Source organism: Equus przewalskii, chromosome 17 (genome assembly GCF_037783145.1).
Source record: "Equus przewalskii isolate Varuska chromosome 17, EquPr2, whole genome shotgun sequence".
NCBI lineage: Eukaryota > Metazoa > Chordata > Mammalia > Perissodactyla > Equidae > Equus > Equus przewalskii.
This window is the reverse complement of record NC_091847.1, coordinates 10,802,394-10,826,359: the sequence shown is the minus strand read 5'-3', so window position 1 is coordinate 10,826,359 and position 23,966 is coordinate 10,802,394. Positions and strand designations below refer to the sequence as shown.

At 35.9% G+C, this 23,966-nt stretch overlaps 1 protein-coding gene across 5 annotated transcripts in view; it reads left to right on the top strand.

The window, feature by feature from the left end:
• The window catches only part of PTPN4 (protein tyrosine phosphatase non-receptor type 4), a 220,212-nt gene that overhangs the window by 141,797 nt on the left and 54,449 nt on the right, over positions 1-23,966 (top strand). For all 5 annotated transcript variants that reach the window (XM_070581110.1, XM_070581109.1, XM_070581112.1 and 2 more), the window contains 2 exons: positions 9,683-9,746; positions 16,960-17,132. In XM_070581110.1, coding sequence (XP_070437211.1) covers positions 9,683-9,746; positions 16,960-17,132 — 237 coding nt within the window. The remainder of the gene's footprint in view (positions 1-9,682; positions 9,747-16,959; positions 17,133-23,966) is intronic.

Sequence of the window (23,966 nt, the reverse complement as noted above, 5' to 3'; positions counted from 1 at the left end):
GAGCAGAAGTTTTTAATTTCAGTGAAATCCAGCTTATCAATTTGTTTTATGGATCATGTTTTTGGTGTTATATCTAAAAAGGCATCACCATACCCAAAGTCATCTAGATTTTCTCATATGTTATCTTCTGGGTGTTCTGTAGTTTTGCATTTTACGATTAGGTCTCTGATTCATTTTCAGTTAATTTTTGAAGGGTGCAAAGTCTTTGTCTAATTTCATTGTTTTGCGTGCAGGTGTCCAGTTGTTCTAGCACCATTTGTTGGAGAGACTGTCTTTGCTCCATTGTATTGCCTTTGCTCCTCTCAAAGATCATTTGGCTGTATTTATGGGGGTCTGTTTCTAGGTTTTCATTTTTGTTTCATTGATCTGTTTTGTCAGTTGTGTCACCAATACCACTGTCTTTTTAATTTTTTTTTAATTTTTATTTTTTTCGAATGTACATCATATTTCAAATTCTGGATACTTTACATCATGTTCACCACCCGAACACTAATTATAGTGCATCCCCTCACATGTGACCCTAATGACCCCTTTTGCCCTCCCCCCTTCCCCAATGGTAACCACCAGTCCAATCTCCAACGCTGTGTGTTTGTTGTTTTTTTTTTTTGTCGTTTTTATCTTCTACTTATGAGTGAGATCATATGGTATTTGACTTTCTCCCTTTGACTTATTTCACTCAGCATAATACCCTCAAGGTCCATCCATGTTGTCACAAATGGCTGGATTTCATCATTTCTCATGGCTGAGTAGTAGTCCATCGTGTATAAATACCGCATCTTCTTTATCCATTCGTCCCTTGATGGGCACCTAGGTTGCTTCCAAGTCTTGGCTATTGTGTATAATGCTGCAATGAACATAGGGGTGCAAGTATCTTTATGCCTTTGTGTTTTCAAGTTCTTTGGATAAATACCCAGCAGTGGAATAGCTGGATCATATGGTAGATCTATCCTTAATTTTCTGAGGATACTCCAAACTGCTTTCCATAGTGGCTGCACCAGTTTGCACTGCCACCAGCAGTGAACAAGGGTTCCCTTCTCTCCACACCCTCTCCAACACTTGTTTCCTGTCTTGTTAATTTTAGCCATTCTGACTGGAGTGAGGTGATACCTCATTGTAGTTTTGATTTGCATTTCCCTGATAGCTAATGATGTTGAGCATCTTTTCATATGCCTGGTGGCCATCTATATTTCTTCTTTGGAGAAATCTCTGTTCAGATCTTTTGCGCATTTTCTAATTGGATTGTTGGTTTTTTTGTTGTTGAGCTGTATGAGTTCTTTGTATATTTTAGATATTAACCCCTTATCTGATATGTGGTTTGCAAATATCTTTTCCCAATTGTTAGGTTGTCTTTTCGTTTTGTTGATGGTTTCCTTTGCTGTGCAGAAACTTTTTAGTTTGATGTAGTCCCATTTGTTCATTTTTTCTTTTGTTTCCCTTTCCCGGTCAGACATGGGACTTGAAAATATGCTGCTCAGACCAATGTCATAGAGCGTACTGCCTATGTTTTCTTCTAGAAGTCCCATGGTTTCGGGTCTTACATTCCAGTCTTTAATCCATTTTGAGTTGATTTTTGTGCATGGTGTAAGGGAATGGTCTACTTTCATTCTTTTGCATGTGGCTGTCCAGTTTTCCCAACATGATTTATTGGAGAGTTTCTCCTTTCTCCATCCTATGCTCTTGGCTCCCTTGTCTAATATTAGCCGTCCGTAAACGTGTGGGTTTACTTCTGGGCTCTCAATTTTGTTCTGTTGATCTGTGTGTCTGTTTTTGTGCCAGTACCATCCTGTTTTGATTACTATGGCTTTGTAGTATAATTTGAAATTGGGGAGTGTGATACCTCCAGTTTTGTTCTTTTTTCTCAGGAATCCTTTGGCTATTTGGGGTCTTTTGTTGTTCCATATAAATTTTAGGATTCTTTGTTCTATTTCTGTAAAAAATGTTGTTGGAACTCTGATAGGGATTGCGTTGAATCTGTAGATTGCTTTAGGAAGTATGGACATTTTAACAATGTTAATTCTTCCAATCCAAGAGCACGGAATATCTTTCCATTTCTTTGTGTCGTCTTCAATTTCTTTCAACAATGTTTTATAGTTTTCGGTGTACAGATCTTTCACCTCTTTCGTTAAGTTTATTCCTAGGTATTTTATTCTTTTTGTTGCAATTGTAAATGGGATTATAGTCTTAATTTCTCTTTCTGCTACTTCGTTGTTAGTGTATAGAAACGCAACGGATTTTTGTACATTGATTTTGTATCCCGCAACTTGACTGCATTCCTTAATTATTTCTAAAAGTTTTTTAGTGGACTCTTTAGGGTTTTATAGATATAAGATCATGTCATCTGCAAAGAGTGACAGTTTCACTTCTTCTTTTCCAATGTGGATCCCTTTTATTTCTTTTTCTTGCCTGATTGCTTTGGCCAGGACTTCCAATACTATGTTAAATAAGAGTGGTGACAGTGGGCATCCTTGTCTGGTTCCTGTTCTTAGAGGGATAGCTTTCAGTTTTTCTCCATTGAGAATGATGTTTGCTGTGGGTTTGTCATATATGGCCTTTGTTATGTTGAGGTATTTTCCTTCTATATCCAATTTATTTAGAGTTTTTATCATAAATGGATGCTGTATCTTGTCAAATACTTTCTCTGCATCTATTGAGATGATCATGTGATTTTTATTCTTCATTTTGTTAATGTGGTGTATCACGTTGATAAATTTGCAGATGTTGAACCATCCCTGCATCCCTGGAATGAAACCCACTTGATCATGATGTATGATCTTTTTAATGTATTGTTGTATTCGATTTGCTAGTATTTTGTTAAGGATTTTTGCATCGATGTTCATCAGTGATATTGGCCTGTAATTTTCTTTTTTTGTGTTGTCCTTGTCTGGTTTTGCTATCAGGATAATGTTTGCTTCATAGAAGGAGTTAGGAAGGCTCCCCTCCTCTTCAATTGTTTGGAAGAGTTTGAGAAGGATAGGTATTAAGTCTTCTTTGAATGTTTAGTAGAATTCACCAGGGAAGCCATCTGGTCCTGAACTTTTATTTTTTGGGAGGTTTTTAATTGCTGTTTCAATCTCCTCACTGGTGATCGGTCTATTCAAATGTTCTACATCTTCTTGTTCCAGTTTTGGAAGGTTGTATGTTTCTAAGAATTTATCCATTTCTTCTAGATTATCCAATTTGTTGGCGTATAGCTTTTCATAGTATTCTCTTATTATCTTTTGTATTTCTGAGGTGTCGATTGTAATCTCTCCTTTTTCGTTTCTGATTTTATTTGAGCCTTCTCTCTTTTTTTCTTGGTGAGTCTAGCTAAGGGTTTGTCAATTTTGTTTATCTTTTCGAAGAACCAGTTCTTGGTTTCCTTAATTTTTTCTGTTGTTTTTTTAGTCTCTATTTCGTTTATTTCTGCTCTGATTTTTATTATTTCCTTCCTTCTGCTGATTTTGGGCTTTGTTTGTTGTTCTTTTTCCAGTAGCTTTAGGTGCACTTTTAGATTGTCTATTTGGGATTTTTCTTCTTTGTTGAGGTAGGCCTGACACTCTGTCTTGAATTACTGTAGCTTTACAGTAAGTCTTTAATTTGGATAGCATCAGTCCTCCAACTTTGTTGTTCTCCTTCAGTATTATGTTGGCTCTTCTGGGTCTTTTGCTTCTCTTTATAAACTGTAGAATCAGTTCATAAATATCCACAAAATAAGTTGATTGGATTTTCATTGAGATTGCATTGAATCTGAGATCAAAGTGGAAAGAATTGACATCTTGACAATATTGATTCTTCAAATACATAAACATGGAATATCTTTACATTTGTTTCTTCATTGATTCATTTGTCAAAGGTTTGTAATTTTCCTCATATAGTTCTAGTACACATTTTTTAGATTTGTACTTAACTATTTCATTTTAGAGGTGCTAATATAAATGGTTTGTGTTTTTAATTTTAAATTCCAGTTGTTCATTGTTAGTATATAGGAAAGTGGTTGACGTTTGTATTCTTAACCTTGTATCCTGCAACCTTGCTGTAATCACTTATTAGTTTCAGGAGTTTTTCTGTCAGTTCTTCTGAGTTTTCTACATAGATGATCGTATCATCTGTGAACAAATATGTCTTCCTTCCCAATATGAACATCTTTCATTCTCTTTTTTTGCCTCATTGCATTAGCAAGGACTTCCTTTCTGATGTTGAAAACGAGTGGTGAGAGAGGACACTCTTGCTTTTTATCTGATCTTAGTGCGAAAGCTTATATTTTCTCATCATTCAGTATGATGTTAGGTATAGGTTTTTTGTAGAAAGTCTTTATCAAGTTGAGAAAGTTTTCCTCTATTCCTACTTTACTGAGAGTTTTTATCAAGAATGGGTATTGTATTTTGTCAAATGTGTGTAGTGATATGATCATGTAATTTTTTTTTCCTTTTTAGTCTTTCAATGTGTTGGTTCACATTTGTTAATTTTTGAAGATTTTTTTATTTTTTTCCTTTTTCTCCCCAAAGCCCTGCGGTACATAGTTTATATTCATTGTGGGTCCTTCTAGTTGCGGCATGTAGGACGCTGCCTCAGCGTGGTTTGATGAGCAGTGCCATGTCTGCGCCCAGGATTTGAACCAACGAAACACTGGGCTGCCTGCAGCGGAGCGCGTGAACTTAACCACTCGGCCACGGGGCCAGCCCCCACATTTGTTAATTTTTGATGTTCAAAGTGCCTTGCATTTCTTGGATAAATCCCACCTGGTCCTGATGTATAATTCTTTTTATACATTGTTAGATTTGATTTGCTAATAATTGTTTCAAGATTTTTGAATCTGTGGTCATAAATATTCTATAGTTTTCTTTTTTGTGTATCTTTGTCTGGTTTTGGTTTTAAGGTAATACTGGCCTCATAGAAGGACTTCAGAAGTATTCCCTCTGCCTTTGTTCTCTTTAAGAGATTGTAGGAGCTGGCCCCATGACATAGTGGTTAAGTCTGGCATGTTCCACTTCGGTGGCCTAGGTTCACGGCTTCAAATCCCAGGTGTGCACCTATACCACTCATCAAGCCATGTTGTGGCGTCCACCCACATACAAAATAGAGGAAGACTGGCACAGATGTTAGCTCAGGGCTAATCTACCTCAAGAAACAAAGAAGAGGAATATTGGCAACAGATGTTAGCTCAAAGTGAATCTTCCTCATCCAAAAAAAGAGGGAAAATTGTAGAGAATTGATATAATAGCTGCCTTAGATTTTTGGTACACTTCACCAGTGAACGCATCTGGGTCTGGTGTACTTTTTGGGGGAAGATTATTAATTATTAATTAAACTTCTATTATAGATAGAGGCCTATCCAGATCATATATTTCTTCCTGTGTGAGTTTTGGCAGATTGTGTCTTTTAAAGAATTGGTCCCTTTCATTGAGATGGTCAAATTTGTGGACATGGATTTTTTCATAGTATTCCTTTAGTATGCTTTTAATTTTACTGGGATTTGTAGTGATGGCTGCTCTTTCATTTCTGATATTAGTAATTTGTGTACTCTTTCTTTTTTTCTTAGTGTAGCTATCTTTACAGAGAACTACCTTTTGGTTTCATAGATAGTCTCTATTGATCTCCTGTTTTCATTTTCACTGATTTACACCCTACTTATTATTTTTATTTCTTTTTTTTTCATACTTTGGATTCAGGTTTTTTCCCTAGTTTTCTAAGGTGGAAATTAAATTATTGATATTTGGTCTTCGTTTCTTATATATGTATTCAGTGTTATATAGTTCTAAGCTCTGCTAAGCAGAGCACTGCCTTTGCTGCATGTCACAAGTTTTGATATGTTGTATATTCATTTTCATTTAGTTCAAATAAGTTTTCATTTCTCTTGAAATTTCTTCTTTGACTCGTATTTTACTTATAGGCATGTTGTTTAATCTCCACATATTTTGAGATTTTCTTGTATTCCTTCTGTTATTGATTTCTATGTTAATTCCATTGTGTTCTGAAAACAGACGTTATGTGATGTACAATTTTTAAAATTGCTAAGGTGTGTTTTATGGCTGAGAGTGTAGTCTGTTTTTGTGAATGTTCCATATGAGCTTGAGAAAAATGTCTCTTCTCCTGTTGTGTGAAGCAGTCTATAGCTGTCAATTTTATCCATTTGATTGATGGTGATGTTGAGTTCAACTGTGTCCTTACTGATTTTCTGCATACTGAATTTGTCTTTTCTGGTAGAGGGGTATTGAAGTCTCTAATTGTGATAGTGGATTCATCTGTATTTCTGTCAGTTTTTTCCTCTTGTAGTTTGATGCTCTTTTGTTAGACACATATACATTAAAAATTTTTAATGTATTGGAGAATTGACCCCTTTATTATTATGTAATGCCCCTCTTTATCCTTCTAACTTTCTTTGCTTTGAAGTCTGTTCTTTCTGAAATTATTAGAGCTACTCTTGCTTTCTTGCTTTCTTTTTATTTTTTACTGAGATATAATTAACATGATATTAGTTTGAGGTGTACAACATAGTGATTCAATATTTGTGTATATTGCTAAATGATCACCACAGTGAGTCTAGTTAACATCCATCACTACACATAGTTCATTTTTCTTCTTGTGATTAGAACTTTTAAATTCTACTCTCTTAGCAATTTTCAAATATACAATACAGTATTTTTAACTATAATTACCATGCTGTACATTCCATCCCCAGGTACTCCTGCTTTCCTTTGATTAGTGTTAGCATGGTATATTTTTCTCCATCCCTTACTTTTAACCTATATGTATTTTTAAGTTTCAAGTAGTTTTCTTGTAGACAACATATAGTTGGGTCTTTTTTTTGATGCACTCTGACAGTATCTGTCTTTTGATTGCTGCATTTACACAATTGAGGCATTTACACTGTTGACATTCCAAAGGGTTTTGATGTTTGTATTAATACCTGCCATATTCATTACTGTTTTCTGTTTTTTGCCTTTGCTCTTTGTTTCTGTTTTTGTGTTTCACTCTTTTTCTGCCATTTTTGGTTTTAATTGAGTGTTTTGTATTCCATTTTCTCTTCCTTCTATCGGTTATACTTCTGTTTTTTACTTAGTGGTTTAGAGTTTGCAATATGCGTTTAAAGTTAATCCAAGTCTACCTTCAAATAATAATGTACCATGTCACAGATAGTGTGTGTACCTTATAATAAGATAACATTAATTTCTTCCTCCTGTCTCTTGTATCGTTGCTGTCATTCATTTCACTTATAGATAAGCAAACATAAGTAGATAATTGTGTGTATATCCATTTTATATTTACATAATCATACGTAATTGCATTGTTGCTTTCATTATTTTGAGCAAACTGTTATCTGTTATATCAATTAAGAATACGAAAAATAAAGTTTTCATTTTACCTTCACTTCCTCCTTCAGTGCTCTTCCTTTCTTTATGTTCATCCAACTTTCCGACCTGTGTAATTTTCCTTCTGTTAACATTTCTTGTGAGGCAGGTCTACTGGAAACAAATATTCTCTATTTCTGTTTGTCTGAGAGAGTCTTTATTTCTCCTTCATTTTTGAAGGATAGTTTCACAGAATGCAAAATTCTAAGTTGATGGGTTTTTTTCTCTCAACACGTTAAATACTACACTCTTCTCTCTTACCATTTCATCATTTCTGAGAACTTGGCCATAACTCTAATCTTTGTTCCTCTATAGGTAAGATGTTTTATCCTCTCATTTCTTTCAAGATTTTTTCTTTATCTTTGATTTTCTGTAATTTTAAAATGATATGTCTAGGTGTAGTTTTTTAGGCATGTATCCCACTTGTGTTCTCTGAGCTTTCTTGATCTGTGGTTTGGTGTTTGACATTACTTTGGGAAATTTCCTTAGTCATTATTGTTCAAATATTTCTTATATCACTTATTCTCTTTCTTCTCATTCTGGTATTCCCATTACCATATGTTACTCTATGTTGCAGCTTTTGTAGTTGTTGCACAGTTGTTGGATATTATGTCCCTTTTTTAGTCTTCTCTTTGTTTTTCGGTTTTTGAGGATTCTATTATTATATCCTCTACCTTAGAGATTCTGTCCTCAGCTGTGTCCAGTCTTAATAAGCTCATGAAAGGTATTCTTTGTTTCTCTTTCTCTTTCTCTCTCTCTCTCTCTTTTTTTTTTTTTTTTGATGAGGAAGATTGGCCCTCAGCTAACATCTGTTGGCAGTCTCCCTCCACTTTGTATGTGGGATACTGCCACAGCATGGCCTGATAAGTGCTGTGCAGGTCTGCACCCGGGATCCAAACCCTAGGCCACTGAAGCAGAGCACATGAACTTAACCTCTACACCACTGGGCCAGCCCCATTCTTCATTTCTTTTACAGTGTTTTTTACCTGTAGCATTTCTTTTTGGTTCTTCCTTAGTATTTCTGTCTCTCTGCTTGCATTGCCCATCTGTTCTTGCATGCTTTCTACTTTGTTCATTAGAGCCCTTAGCATATTAATCATAGTGTTTTAAATTTCTGGTCTGATAATTCCAACATTCCTTCCGTGTCTGGTTCTGATGCTGCTCTGTCTCTTCACATTGTGTTTTTGCCTTTGGTATGCCATGTAATTGTTTTCTTGATTCGCAGACATGATATCTTAGTAAAAGAAACTGCTGTAAATAGGCCTTTAGTAATGTGGTGGTGATGTCAGTGGAGGGGAAGCATTCTGTAGTCCTATGATTGGCTCTTCGTGTTTTAGTGAGCTTGTGCCCCTGGACTGTTAGCTTCACAAGTGTTTTTCAGTCCCCCACCCCCCTTATTTGGGACAGGATGGCTAGAGTAGGCTGTGGGTGGGTATTTCCCTTCCCCACGTTAGTTAGGCTCTGATAATGCCCCAGCAGGTTATGCTCTGGTTAACTAATTTCCCCTAAAGTCAGACCTTACTAAGAACAGAGTGCTCTGGCTTATTTCCAAATAGTTCCTTTTCCCCCTCCACTCCCAGAAACCCAAGGGTATTTTTCCCTGGTATTTACTGTGGAAATCTGGTTGAGCTTCTGGAGGTAAATCTCACAATATTGTGGGGGCCCCGCTGTGAAGGAGTCCCCCTGGAGTTTTCAACTCTTTGAGTTGTACACACTGAGCTCCGATGATTCGTAGATTACAGTTCAGGTTTCCTACCCCTGCTCTGGTTCCTCTGGCAGCCTCTGCTCGTGAATCTCGGCTCTGGTAAGCTACAAGTCCCTGTATTCACCTGTTGGTCTCTCAAGTCTTAGGGGTGCAGCAGTTTTCCCTGTGCCCTCCCCTTTCTTGTGGATCCAAGAAGAATTGTTGATTTTTTTTCAGTCTATTGACTTGTTATTTTTACTTGTTATTAGGATAGAGTGGTGATTTCCAAGCTCCTTACATGCAGAACCAAAAACCTACTTCTAGTTTTAAAGAGTAAATAACTATGTTATTGGTATTTCTTGAAATTTTAATTTGTGACGTGTGTTTTTATTTATTTCTATAGCTATAAAATTGGGAAATATATAGTGTACAGCAAATATCCTGATAAACCTTTCCTCAGTTGACCAAATAGATTATAGTTATTTTTCCAAAGCACCCAAAACTTTAGATTCTTTATGTAATGTGTGTATGTATATATGATTAAATGTTTACATGTTGCTGAACATACAGTTAAAAGATTATCTTTTAAATTATTTTCTTAATTTGTTACAAATATTTCCCTCTTTATCCAATATTTTAAATACTCCAATTCATTCTCTTTTCTATCTAGGTTGAAGATTGTAAAAATTTCTTTTAAGTGCAAACAGTTTTTTATTCAACTTAGAAAAGAACTGGTGAGTGTTGATCTAATTATTAATATAAATGAAATCTTAAGAAATGACTAGTCATTCATGACAACTTTTAGTGCAAGTAAAAGTGTTATTAATGCTGTTGCTAGCTGCCAACTGAGTTAAATAATTCACATTTTATGACACAGTGTATTTATTTCCCCAGTGTTTCTGTGGTTCTGATTTAAAGCTCTTCTAAATACCCAACTTGCTATCTCTTAAACTGAGAAACTGACCTCAATCGTGCTGTTCATTGTCAGTCCTTAGGGCCCATTCACATAGGTTGGTAACTGAACATTTTATATGTCCTTTTTCTTCTTTCTACTAAATCTACAGCACTTCCTTACATATATAAGTTCATTTCATTTCAGGGAACCTGAGTGTTTAGTTTTGTTTCTAGTTCATGAACGTGTAGTACATTTCCCCCTTGTCTTGGAGTGATAATGTCCGTTTTACTTACTAAATACAACACATTGAGTTATCATGGAGAGTACATTGTTGGAAAGAATTTCATGTTGTAATTGATTTTATCTGTTTCATCAAGTTAAACTAACCTTATCCTTTCACTTACATTATTTCTTAGAAATCTTGACAAATTAGTGCAGATTTCAAGATGAAGTGTATGTAAAATGTATTTGAAACCTTTGAAATGTATTTGAATCAGCTGCATTTTATTTAAGGATATTAATCTACTCAGTGACTATGATCATTTATGCTCACAAAATACAGAATTTTTTTTCAAGAGAGGTTTTATTGAAATAGAATAGTATACAGACAGTGAGTATAGTGCTTGATAAGTATATAAAATACAATGTCAATGTGTAGAACGTTACTACCATCCCAGAAACTGGTATTATTCCTAATGGACCTGATGCCCACTTTGCAGTCCTTAACCCTCCCAAAAGGTAAACATTATTCTCATTTGTATTATCATAGATTAGTTGGCTTATTTTTGAACTTTAAAAAATTAAACTATATAGAATGTTCTCTTTTTGTCTGCCTTTTTTCCCTTAACGTTGTGAAAATCATCCAAGTTGTTACACATAGCAGTAGTTTGTTCCATTGCTGTGTGGTATTCTACTGAAGGAATATACCATAAATTAGTTTTTCGTTCTTTTTTTTTTTTTTAATCCGAGGAAGATTAGCCCTGAGCCAACATCCACGGCCAGTCCTCCTCTTTTTGCTGCGGAAGACTGGCCCTGAGCTAAGATCTGTGCCCATCTTCCTCTATTTTATATGTAGGGACACCTAACACAGCATGGCTTGATAAGCAGCAAGTAGGTCCGCATCCGCTATCCAAATCGGCAAACCTTGGGCCACCAAAGCAGAGCACACGAACTTAACCACTGCTCCACCAGCAGGCCCCTTTTTATTCGTTCTTATGTTTGTGGACAGTTTGGCCATGTCCAGCTTGTGGCTATTATGACTAATACTGCTAATGACCATTCTTGTGCATGTTTTAGTAAATATTTAGAGGGATGAAACATGATAAATCTTACCTAGAAACTAGAGAAGAAATAAGTATTTTACTTTAATTATATTGGTAGAAGGTAGTGTAGAAGTCAACTTTTCTAATTTCTTCCCATTTTAGTACTATTCTTATTAGTAGTAATAATAATAGTTATATTATCGAACGTTTATTGAGGTCTTACCAAGTGCATGGTAATATACCAACCATTTTTATATCGTTTAATCCTCACAGCCATTCTCTGAGGTGGTGTATCATTAGGAATGTGTTTAGCTGCAGGTAACATCAGCAACAAAAGTCAACTAACAATTGATTAAAGACTACACAGACATACTCTGCATAATGTTGCTTTGTTAATGTTTTCTTTCTGAAACATCTCTATTTTTAAATACTCAAACTTAATAGACTACTTATATCTGAATACAACATTTTGTGTCTATTATTTACAAAATGTGTAGGGAAAAATTTTGTTCATTCCAAATACAATTGGTAGAATGTCAAAATCATATATAGGCTTTTTGAAGTATGGAAAGTCTCAAAAAGGGAGAAAATAAAATTTAAAAATGGGCAAAAGATCTGAACAGACATTTCTCTAAAGAAGATAGACATATGGCCAACAGGCACATGAAAGGATGTTCAGCATCATTAACTATCAGGGAAATGCAAATCATCATTAACTGTCAGGGAAATGCGAATCAAAACTACAATGAGATATCACCTCACTCCTATCAGAATGCCTTTAATTAACAAGACAAGAAACAAGTATTGAAGAGGATATAGAGAGAAGGGAACTCATATATTGCTGGTGGGATTTCAAGCTGGTGCAGCCACTATGGAAGACAGTATGGAGATTCCTCAAAAAATTAAGAATAGAACTACCATACGATCCAGCTATTCCACTGCTGGATATTTATCCAAAGAACATGAAAACACGAATGCATAAAGATAACACACACCACTATGTTCATTGCAGCATTATTCATGATAGCCAAGACTTGGAAGCAACCTAGGTGCCCATCAAGGGACGAATGGATAAAGATGTAATATATATACACCAAGGGAATACTACTCAGCCATAAGAAACAATGAAATCCGGCCATTTGTGACAACATGGGTGGACCTTGAGGGTATTGTGCTATATGAAATAAGTCAGAGGGAGAAAGTCAAATACTGTATGATCTCACTCATGAGTAGAAGATAAAAACAACAACAGTCACATAGAGATGGAAATTGGATTGGTGGTTACCAGAGAGGAAGTGGAGAGGGAGGAAGGTGAACAGGGTGATTAGGCACATTTGTGTGGTGATGGATTGTAATTAGTCAAAAAAAAAAAAACTCAGTTAACCTTAAACAGAGGCATACAGGTGGGCCTCACGTTAGGCAATGGATGTCTTACTGAAAAATCAGTGTGAATCCTCTTGGAAAGACAGTAATAGCATCCAAAAAAGAAAAAAAAACAGGGCACAAAGTAAATAGTCTTATTGCCAAGCATAACATTTCCAACTACTACGTATTTAATTCAGCAATTTAAAAGAACATGGCATGGGGGCTGGCCCAGTGACATAGTAGTTAAGTTCCTGTGTTCTGCTTTGGCGTCCTGGAGTTCACCAGTTCAGATACCAGGCGTGGACCTAGCACCGCTCATCAAACCACGCTGCAGCAGCATCCCAGATAAAATAGAGGAAGATTAGTACAGATGTTAGCTCAGGGCCAATCTTGCTCACAAAAAAATAAATAAATAAAAGACACAGCATGAATCTAGTCCTCATCACCTATAGTGTAGTCTGATTCCAAATAGCACCCCTTAACCAACTTCCTAATGTCAAAATAGCATTTCTGCTAAGTTCCTTGGATGTCACTGCTTCCAAAGTAACTAACTCCTGAGGTCTCCTAAAAGCACAAGAAATTGCACCTCTGCAAAAAAAGAACTGCACACACAAAAGAGTTCTTCATAAAGCCTTCAACCCTGAGCCAGCCATTCAGCTTTAGCACACGTTATACAGAACGTGCTTTCTTTACCAGCTATACACCAGGCCACATGATCAGCCTGCAGGGCCACACCAGCAACCAGTAAACAGTTATTGTTTCTGGAAAGAATAAGGCTCAAATGTGGCCACCGCAGCTGCCCAGCCAGCCGCACCACAGGTGACACCAGGAGGCCGGCTCCTCACCCAGTGATTCTGTTACACAGCATGCGGGGCCTGGGTGCCAGCCAAGACTGGCAGTAGTAGCTCGAGTCCCTTTGCTTTCTGGAAGTTAAAGTCAGACCCTGTTGGTCACTTAAACCCCCTTTGTGGTTCAGGGAAAGAATCCCTCTCTCAGAACTCTTAACTTTGTTTGGAGACTCTGGTTAAAATTAAAGACTTCTAACCCGGATTTGAAAAAGTGAAACAGCTGTCCTGTTTATTAACCATAAATGACTCCGTATATCGGATCCTTTCCTCTGTTTTTTTTTTTTCTTTCTGCTGAATTAAGTTTTATTTGATGGAGAGTTCACTTAAAAGGTTAAGAGAGAGTAGAAAGCATGTATAGACTGTGAATGGAAAAACTGCTAAATCTTTCTCCAGAATATAACAAAGGAAGCCTCTTTCTAAAGATGAAAGTGCTCAGGCTGCCACCTCACAGCACAGCCAGCACCCAGCGTCAAAATCAGCGTCCCCAGTGGTCCCCAGACTCAACTAACCCAACTGTGCCCACCACCTCCACCCTCATGGAGACCAGCATCGCGTGGAGGGGCAGAGAGGTGGCAGGCTTGCACTCACATGAGAATTTAGTTGACGCTGACAATAGTGTGGCCTGGACGAGCGGCTGGTTGTGCATGATGGTCGCATAGCTCTGCACCCAGACCCAGCAACCATGCTTTGCCAGCAACCTGTAGTACTTGGTGGTTGCCTACCCCTTCACCAGCACTGATGGAGAGGCAGAAGGCAACTGGTGTGAATGAGCTCACTCTGGATCAGCCCCAAATGCAATCCCTGGGGGTAGGAGTGCAGGTCCCCTGTGAGCCCTAATAATCGTGCCAGACAGGATGAATTTATCCCAAAGTGAATTGATTGTCTTGTTAATTTGCTTCGAATCCTCTGGTCCCTCACCATTAGCAAGGGAGGAAACACTTAAATTGGAAGGATTCCCCAATACTGTTTTCTAACTGAGAAGGTGGGGTCTAGGCAGCTGAACTCCTTTGCTCATGTTCCCTTTCCCGAGAGATTTCAGCTCAAAGCAAAACTGTATGAAAAGCCAAGGGCGTCAATGCACATGAGCCAAGCGGGCTAGCTTCACTTTTTGTTTCCGTCTTTAGTGAGGTCTGCGTAGGGCGAAGCATATGAATAGGAGAATGAGACCCCTCCCAGGAGGATTCCGTCCAGAAACTCGCCCTCGCCTTGTGCGAGCTGCCTGCAGATGTTAGAGAAACAAGTTGGGGCCCAGGGTTGGAGCAGCCACCAGCAGGGCCTCAAATACCACCGTACTCAGAGGGTTCCCACCCATCCACAGGCTGTAGACTAAAGTCACGCCCCGCCCTGGGGTGATCCAGGATGCGCTGGAGTTGTCCCAGTGCTGAGCGTTGTGGCATCTTACACAGGTGGTGAGTGCAGCGCAGGTGGAAGTTGCTGTAACCGTGCACGTGGTGGTACAGAGTCTTCTCAATCAGGTCCTGAGGTTTGTACCCCATCAGCTCTGCCACTGTACGGAGAGAAATCCCTGGGGGATGAGCGCCAAGTGTGGCTGTGCCCCCTCCACCCCAGACAGCAATCTCAAACCTGGGTGCCCACCTTCACTTCACGGGGTATGAGGGACACAGAACGACATGACTTACATGCATCTTAGATTTTACTTCCACGTAGGAGCATTACTGCATTCATACTCTTTGTAAGACATTCTCTGTCATTTTGCATTGTTTATGGTATGTGGTATAACATGTGAACTGTATTTGTTAGTGCATAGCAAGCAGCTGTCAAACATAATTAGGAATTCTCTGGTGATTGAGAGGTGATATTTTAAGCATATTATCTTCTAACATAGTAGTTTAATACTTATACATGGCCATTTTACTGTATTTTAATTATGGAAAATATCTTCATGACCTTTTGATAGGCAAAGATTTAACAGACCATAGAAGGAAAATTAACCTTAAAATGTCAATAATTGCTCTATGTTAAAATTAAGAACTGTATTCATCAATAGACATCATTGAGTGAAAGAGCACAGAATATGTTTATAATACACATGCACGTGCGCGCGCGCACACACACACCCCCCGCACATCCTTGGTTGTATATCTAACCCAATCCAAAAATATGCTACTGACTTGAACAGACACTTCAGAAATGAGAATATCCACATGGCCAGTAACATGAAAAGGTGTTGAACCTCATAAATCATCAAGAAAATGCAAATTGTAACCAAAATGTGATACTTTTACACATCCACCAGAATAGTTTAATGAAAAGATTGCTAAACCAGTCATTGGAGAGCATGTAGAGCACACACTGCTGGTAGAAGGGAATACATATTGATCTAACCATCTTGGAACACTGTTGGCATTATCTACTAAAGGTGAACATGTGTGTATCTTATGATCCAACAGCAGAAATGTGCATCAGACAACATACAGGACATACATGGCAGCAGTATGTTTACATCCTCAAACTGGTAACATCAAATGTCTGTCAACAATAAATGGATAAATAAACTGTGGTATATTCATATGATAGAATACTATGTAGGATGAAAATGAGCGAATTAGTGCTTCACAACTATATAGATGAATATAGAAATATAATATTGAACACAAGAAGTCAAACCTAGAGACACATATGTATGATTCTTTGTATATAAAATTCAAAAACAAGCATAACCAATCTACGGTGATAAAAGTCAGACGAGTAATTACCTTTGGGGAGGTAGTCTTCTAGAAAGGGGAGAGAAAAGATACTCCAGAGGTGCTAGTAACAATATATTTCTTTTTCTGGTTGGAGGTTAAATGATTGCATTCATAATGTGAAAATCAGAGCTGTACACTATGACATGTATGCCTTGTGATACATAGTTTACTTCAATGAAACTGTTTATTTAAATAGTAACTTATGCCAGACTTTTAGAGAAAAATTAAAGAAATGCTTCTATCCTATTGCTCTATTTTTTTATTGAGATAAACATTGATTTATAATGTTATATAAACTTCATGTCTACATCATTATATTTTGATTTCTGTGTACACTACATCATGTTCACCACCCAAAGATTAATTACCATCTGTCACCGCACACGTGCCCTTTTATTCCTTTTGCCTTCCCTCCTCCCCTCTTCTGTATCTATGTTTGTTTGTTGTTGTTGTTTTTATCTTCCACTTATGAGTGAAATCATGTGGTATTGACTTTCTCCATCTGAGTAATTTCTATTGCTCCTTATTTTAAAATTTGAGTTTCATAAAGTGTTCAGAAGTGCTGAATATTCTTATTTACTTATTTGCGGTCTGCACAGATTTATAAATTTAGAGATATTGAAAGATGTGATAATCTTAAAGTTTAGTATATGGGCCAGGATTATATTTTGAAACAGAATTATAGCTACTGATTTTTTAAAACAGATGTATATCAGTTTCTAAACTTATTTCTAACTATGTTCTAAAGTAAAAGTTCCTACGAGATGTAATATTACTGACTAGAATATTTATCTGTAAAGAGTGAATTAAATGGAGCATTAGATCCTGACCTTTTCCTGGTATTCTCTGCATTTTGTCATTTATTACAGCATGAATCTAGAGAAACATTATTGGGATTTAATATGGTGAATTACAGAGCATGCAAAAATTTGTGGAAAGCATGTGTAGAACATCACACATTCTTTCGTTTGGACAGACCACTTCCACCTCAAAAGAATTTTTTTGCCCATTATTTTACATTAGGTTCAAAATTCCGGTATTGGTAAGTATTGCTTATGCATTAATGCTTTATTGTTGGATTTTTCCTCCGTTTAAAATAAGGGTCTAGTTTATTGAACCATGGAATCTTGGTTACTCATACATACCTACTAAGTCAAAAATCTCCCTGGAGTGTGGCCCCTTTGTCTCTGTTGGCAAAATGTTCTGTCGGTTCTTGTGATATAACTAGACTTGAGAAACCTCTTCCATTGACTATATTCCAGGTCATTAATTTCTAAAGCAAATCAACCATATTTAATTATTTACATTCTAGACATGTTATCATTTCCATTGGTGTCTTTGTTAAATATTTACAATAAAACTTTTCTTTGTTCTAAGAAACTTTGATTTGTAAAAACCAAGATCTCTTCTGCATGAGCTTACAGTTACGTTGCTTTTTTTGTGTATGAGTTGTCAAACCCTTTATTGTAAAGAGTTCAAAACAGCTATTGTGCAAAATCAGATTTGGTCATTGAACAATAACCCCAAGTTCCTTTTCCTAAAGTTGTCTTATTATTTATTCTTGATAGCTTTTATTTTCTCCTGAAGACAGCAGTCTTTGGGGGATAACTATAAATATGAAGAAGCTCTAATTAGTTTTGCCTATGGAATTCTTGAAAGACCCATGAAAACTAGTTTTTAAATGGAATCTGGTAAGAGTCACATAGAAAAAGCCATTCATGATCTTCTGGTAAAACAAGTGTTATTTATTTTTGTTTGTTTCTGCTTCACAAAATAAGATTTTCCATCTTCAATAAATAAAACCTTTTACCATTATCTGTTAGATTAACTCATGTTATATATTCATGAGGAAAATATTTAGATATGGCCCAGAAAAGATATATATTGTAAACCTCAAACATTTATAAATGCCCAGTTTGTAATCTCAGAAAAAAATTACAGCATAAAGCTTAGTACAGGATATTCTATTAAAAATGCATGCCCCCCCCCCCCACCCAAAGAAAAGTAGTAAAGGTAGCCCAAAAATTTCAGTAGCAACACTTAAATAGAATTAGGAAAATATTGACCACCAACAAAGCACAGCAGATTCTTAACGTGGTTCTTGTTTAACTCCCCTGTTACCTTCCTAAAAGCAATTTCGGGAAAAGTAAGGTGGTAGTACTTATGAATTTAAAGGTAAATAGAGTATTAGACCAATGGTGAAAGTCAAGGAAAAATCAAAAAGCTTTATCTATTGGTAATAAATCTCAGCAGGGACGGAAGAAATCTCCAATGAAAGAACAGTACAGACCATAACAGTATTCCCTCAGTAAACTTAATTCCTAACTAAGTGACCACCAGGGTTATATACAAGGGCTACACTTAATCAGAGCTCTTTCTTCCCTCTGTCTTTGAAAATATGACATACACATAAATATACACACACCATTTCACTTGGGCAACAAAGAAATTAATAGAATGTAGTTACCAGCCTTCAACTATAATTCAAACAGGTCTCAGATAGGATGAGAAAAAAAAGGGAATTTACCCAAACTATACCACAGCAAACAGAAAATCTAGTCATGAGGAGTATAAATAAAAAAGACGGTTAAAGAAACCAATTTGGGAGAAAATCACCACTGAAACAGAATGAAATTTCAACCATAGATAATAATAAAAACAAGCTCCAAGCTCAAGAACAATCTAATAAGAAAAAATATTGGTGGGGAGGGGAGCAACACCTGCCATTCAGGCTATTGGGGGCTGACAGATTGTACATTTTTAACAGCTTTATTAAGGTATAATTGACATGCAATAAACCACCATATTTAAAGTTTAAGATTTAATGTTTGGAGAGAGAGATACATCCATGAATACATCACCACAATCAAGATATCAAGCATATCTACCCCAAAAATCTCTCTCATACCCCTCTCTAACCCCTTTCTCCCATGCTGCTTTGTCCCCATGCAACCATTGGTCTGCTTTCTGTCTCTATAAATTGGTTTGAATTTTCTGGGATTTTATATCAATTGAAGCATATATATTATATATATATATATTCTTAGTGTGGCCTCTTTTCCTCAGCAAAGTTATTCTGAAATTCATCCATGTTGTTGCCTGTATTGATAGTTCATGTCTTTTTATTGTGGAATATAAATATACCATAATTTGTTTATCCATTCACTTTGTTATGGATATCAAGTGGGTTGTTGCCCAGTTTGTGTTGTTTCCAGGTTTGGGCTATTACAAATAAAGCTGCTGTGAACATTCATGTGGAAGTATTTGAATGGACGTTTGCTTTAATTTCCCTTCATTAAATACTTAGGAGTGGAGTGGCCAAATCATATGGTAGATGTATGTTTAACTTTGCAAGAAACTGCCAATCGTTCTTTCAAAGCAGTTTGTACCATTTTACGTACCCACCAGCAGTGTAGGAGAGTTCTGGTTCCATCACATTCTCATCAATGCCTGTCATTATCTTCGTTTTACTAGTGTCTTCTGAAGAGCACAATTTTGGTAAAGTTCAGTTTACCAATTTGTTCTTTTATGGATAAATCTTTGCCTAACCCAAGGTCACAAAGATTTATTCCTCTACTTTCTTCTGAGAGTTTTGTGGTTTTGGCTCTTAATTTGAGTCTGTGATCCCTTTGGAAATAATTTTTGTATATGCTGTGAAGTGTGGATTAAAATTCAGTTTTTTGCATATAGATATACAGTTATTCTAACACCATTTGTTGAAAAGATTACCCTTTCTTCACTGAGTTGCCTTTGCACCTTTGTTGGAAATCAAGTGTCTGTATTCGTGTAGACTTAATTGTGGACTTATAATAAGTCTTAAACTCCGGTAGTAGTCGTCCTCCAACTTTGTTCTTTTTTAAAGTTGTTTCGAATGTTATAAGGCCTTTTCATTTCCATCTGAATTTTAAAATTAGCTGATCAACTTATACAGGAGAGAATTCTAGGATTTTAATTGAGATTGTGCTGAAACTATAGATCAATGTCGGGAGAATTGACATCTTAAAAATACTGAGTTTTCTGGTAGTGTATCTTTTTATTTACTTAAGTCATCTTTTATTTCTCTCAGCAGTGTTTATAGTTTTCAGAGTACAGGTGTTTTACATTTTTCTTGAATTTATCCTTAATTATTTCATATTTTGATGCTATTATAAATGGCCTTTTTTCATTTTAATTTCAGATTGTCCATCGCTATTAGATAGAAATGCAATTGATTTTTTTATGTTGATCTTGTTTCCTGAAACTTTGCTCACCTCACTTATTCTAGGAGCTTTTTTGTAGCTTCCAGCAGAGTTTCTACCTAGAGAATAAAGACAATTGTAATTCTTCCTTTCTGTTCTGATTTTTTTCTTTTCCTTTTCCTATTGCCCCAGCTAGAACCTCCAGTACAGTGTTGAATAGTAGTGGTGAGAACAGATATCCTTGTCTTGTTCTTTATCTTAGGGGAGGGCATTCAGCCTTTCACTCTTAAGTATGATGTTAGTCGTAGGCTTTTCCTAGATGCCTATATCGTGCATGTTGAGGGAGTTCCTTCTATTTCTCATTTGCTGGAAGCTTTTATTAGGTTAGAATATTGGTTTTTGTCAAATACTTTTTATGCAACTGTTGTAATGATTATATGGTTTTTCTTTTTGGTTTGTTTATATGAGGAATTACATTGACTGAGTTTCAAGTGTTAAACCACCCTGCATTCCTGGGATGAGCCCTACTTGGTCGTGATCTATTACTCTTTTTATGTATTATTTTATTTGATTTGTGAAAATCTTGTTTAGAATTTTTACATCTATGTTCATGAAGGATATTGCTCTGCAGTTTTCTTGTGATGTAATTGTTGGGTTTTGATATCAGGGTAGTTTAGGCCTCATTGAATGAGTTGGGAAGTATTCCCTCATTTTCAATTTTCTAGAAGAGTTTCTGCAGTAGTGGTTTTATTTCCTTTTGAATTTAATAGGATTTACGGATTAATCCATCTGGGGGAAAGGTTTTATTTATAGGAAGCTTTGAACAACATGTTCAAATTCTTTAATAGATATAAAGCAGTTCAGGTTTTCTCTGTCTTCCTGAGCAAGCTTTGGTAGTTACATTTTTTCAAGAAGTTTATCTGTTTTGTCTAAGTTGTTGAATTTTTTGGCATAAAGTTTATAATGTTTCCTTATTATCTTTTTAATATCTCTAGAATCTCTAGTAATGTCATTTCTCTCATTGTTGATATTAGTAACTTGTGATTTCTCTCTTTTTTCCCTGACCAGCCTTGAGCTAAAGGCTTATCAGTTTGCATTATATATTTTCAAATTCTGTGAATATCAAATAAAATTTTTCTTCAGACTTATATATAGCTTATGGGCCACCTTTGTCATATACTAAGTCTTAAAGAAAAAAAAGTGACCAAAAGCTATTAAACTTAGCCAAGTTGCCTTTCAAGTCTAAAGTCGATTGATAGACATAATTAAATATACAAAACCTCAGGGAATATAGCATCTGTGAGCTCATCTTGAAAAAAATCTTTTAATAGTAAAATTAAGCCATTCAAGGGATAAATCAAAATGACTCAAGAAGAATTTCAGTAAAAGCAAATCCTTTCAATATAGAACTAATCCTTGACAATGTGAGAAGTATGATTATAGAATAGAATTAAAATGGTATAAACTTTGACAAAGTAAAAGTAATAATATAACTAAGGAAAGAAGAGGAAAGAAGGGACTAGTGGAAGTAGGAGATTCCACATTAACAAAAATGAAAACATTAATAACCAACTCCTTAAGGTTTTCCTAATGTTTTCTCTCTCTCTCTCTTTTTTTTTTTAATGAATGGTGGTCTTTTTCTTTTAGTTCAGGGAAAATCAGTATAGTGTCGTTTTCATTAAAAGTGGCATATGTAGCATAATCACATTGTAATAGAATTATGTCTATATTTGGAGCCTTTTCTATGTGTATGTAGTTTCAGAATGATTTTTACCTGCTCATATGGAGATTATATCTTAGGGGTTAGACTCCTACTAAATTTGGGGTTTTTTTCCCCTCTTTTTGTTATGCTTTTCTATCTTGCTTGAATTCTTTATAATAAGCTTATATGTATTTTTTTACCAGTTGGTATTTTCTCATTATTCTAAAGATAAGTATCTTCCTGTCAGAATTTAGTGTTCTTAGGTTATGGTACAGTTTTGCATTTTGTTCTAATAACAATACTAAACCCCTGAAGAATAATATTATAGATAATATGAAATACAAACTTTTAATTACTCCCTCATATTTCAATTTTATCTTTATATTTTTATTATGAAATTCAACTTATTAATCCAACCGTTTGAGTCCTCTTCATTGGAAAATTAATGCATCAGTCAGGGAAATAGAAAGCCCCTTTGATTTTTCAAATAAAAGCAATTTAATTGAGGGAATTGGTTAAACAGATGTTAGAAAGGCTGGAAAAGCAAAAGGAGAAGTAGAGTTTTGGAGAAGCAAACAGGAAGAATGGGTAATGCTTAAGAATCAGAAGCTTGTATTCCTTCTGGGCTGGAGTCCGCAAGCCTAGACCTGCCACTGCATTATGTTACAGCCACTGTCACTTCAGTTCTGGATCTGCTTTGATCAGGGATGGTACCGTCTATAAGGTCCTGTTTCTCCCTGTGTCCTGGCCCCACTATTGTTATAGCAGCTAGCAGCATCTGTCAGTCTCCTGCTTTTGACTTGCTCTGCTTTCTGATCTCCCACCAGAAAAAATACAGAACCTAGCAGAGAGTCAACTTGCAAAGGAACCTAGAAGATAGAGTTTGTTGACTCACAGCCTCCTACAAAACTTAGCAGAGCACAGAAGGACAGGATTGAGACCTATGACAGCTCAACTAACATTAAATTAAATTAGTGTATATAAGTAAACCATATATGTTTATAGTTTTGAAGTTTTGTCTTTGTAGTCCTTGAGAACTTTAAAAACATATCCAAAGCACTTTTTAATAATCAAAATGATTAATAATTTTGTAAGTGAAGTAGTAATGGCAGCATGTCAGATGTTTATTTGGACACGGTCCTATCCCTAATGGTATGCATTAAATAAATAGGTTTTTTCTCCTCAGAATAAGCAATGGTTATGAATATTACAACTATTGTAATACTTAAAATGTAATATTATTTAGACTGAGATATGGAATGCAGAATATCAAAGAATTTGTTACTGTCTCTACCAACCACCTCATACACACACTTGTATTATCTCTGTTCCAAAACATCCAGGCGATTAAAGTCATTGTTCTAATGTGGAAATACAAAACAGTGGTGAACCTTAATTTGTTACCTTGTTCATAATTGCAAGTATAGTTTATCCTTCTTAGAGGAAATATATTTTCTTAAGAAACTTCAAGTTGGGTAAGTTTAAAAATCATGGTAATGTTTCTGACTTTTCCATTGAAACTTCAACAGACATGCTGTATTCACATTTATCTATACTTTTCCATAGAAGATGGTCTTAAAATTGCTTGCTTAGCTTTAGAAACCTATATTTGGCTGCTTTTATATGTATTAGATATCTACATATGTAAGTGGTTGTGTTTGATATACTAGATATTTATGTTCATCCACCCTTAAATAATGTGACATGTCAAGTAACCAATTATCTGAGAACCAAGTTTTTATTAACAAATTTGGTCTGAACACATTGGTGTACCACGGAGGAGGATCAGTTCCCGTGCATAAACAATGTGCTTGCTAGACAAATCAGCTTCAAGACAAATTCCCTATAGTGCCCAACTCACAACCATATTTCTGTTCTTAGTTCCTTCCTATATACAAAAATCCGGAGTTGCCTGTGTCTGGACATGGAAGGATTTGAGGATGTAACCAGTCTTCATATCTATGATCATTACCAATAGACAAGGAAGAAAATCTTG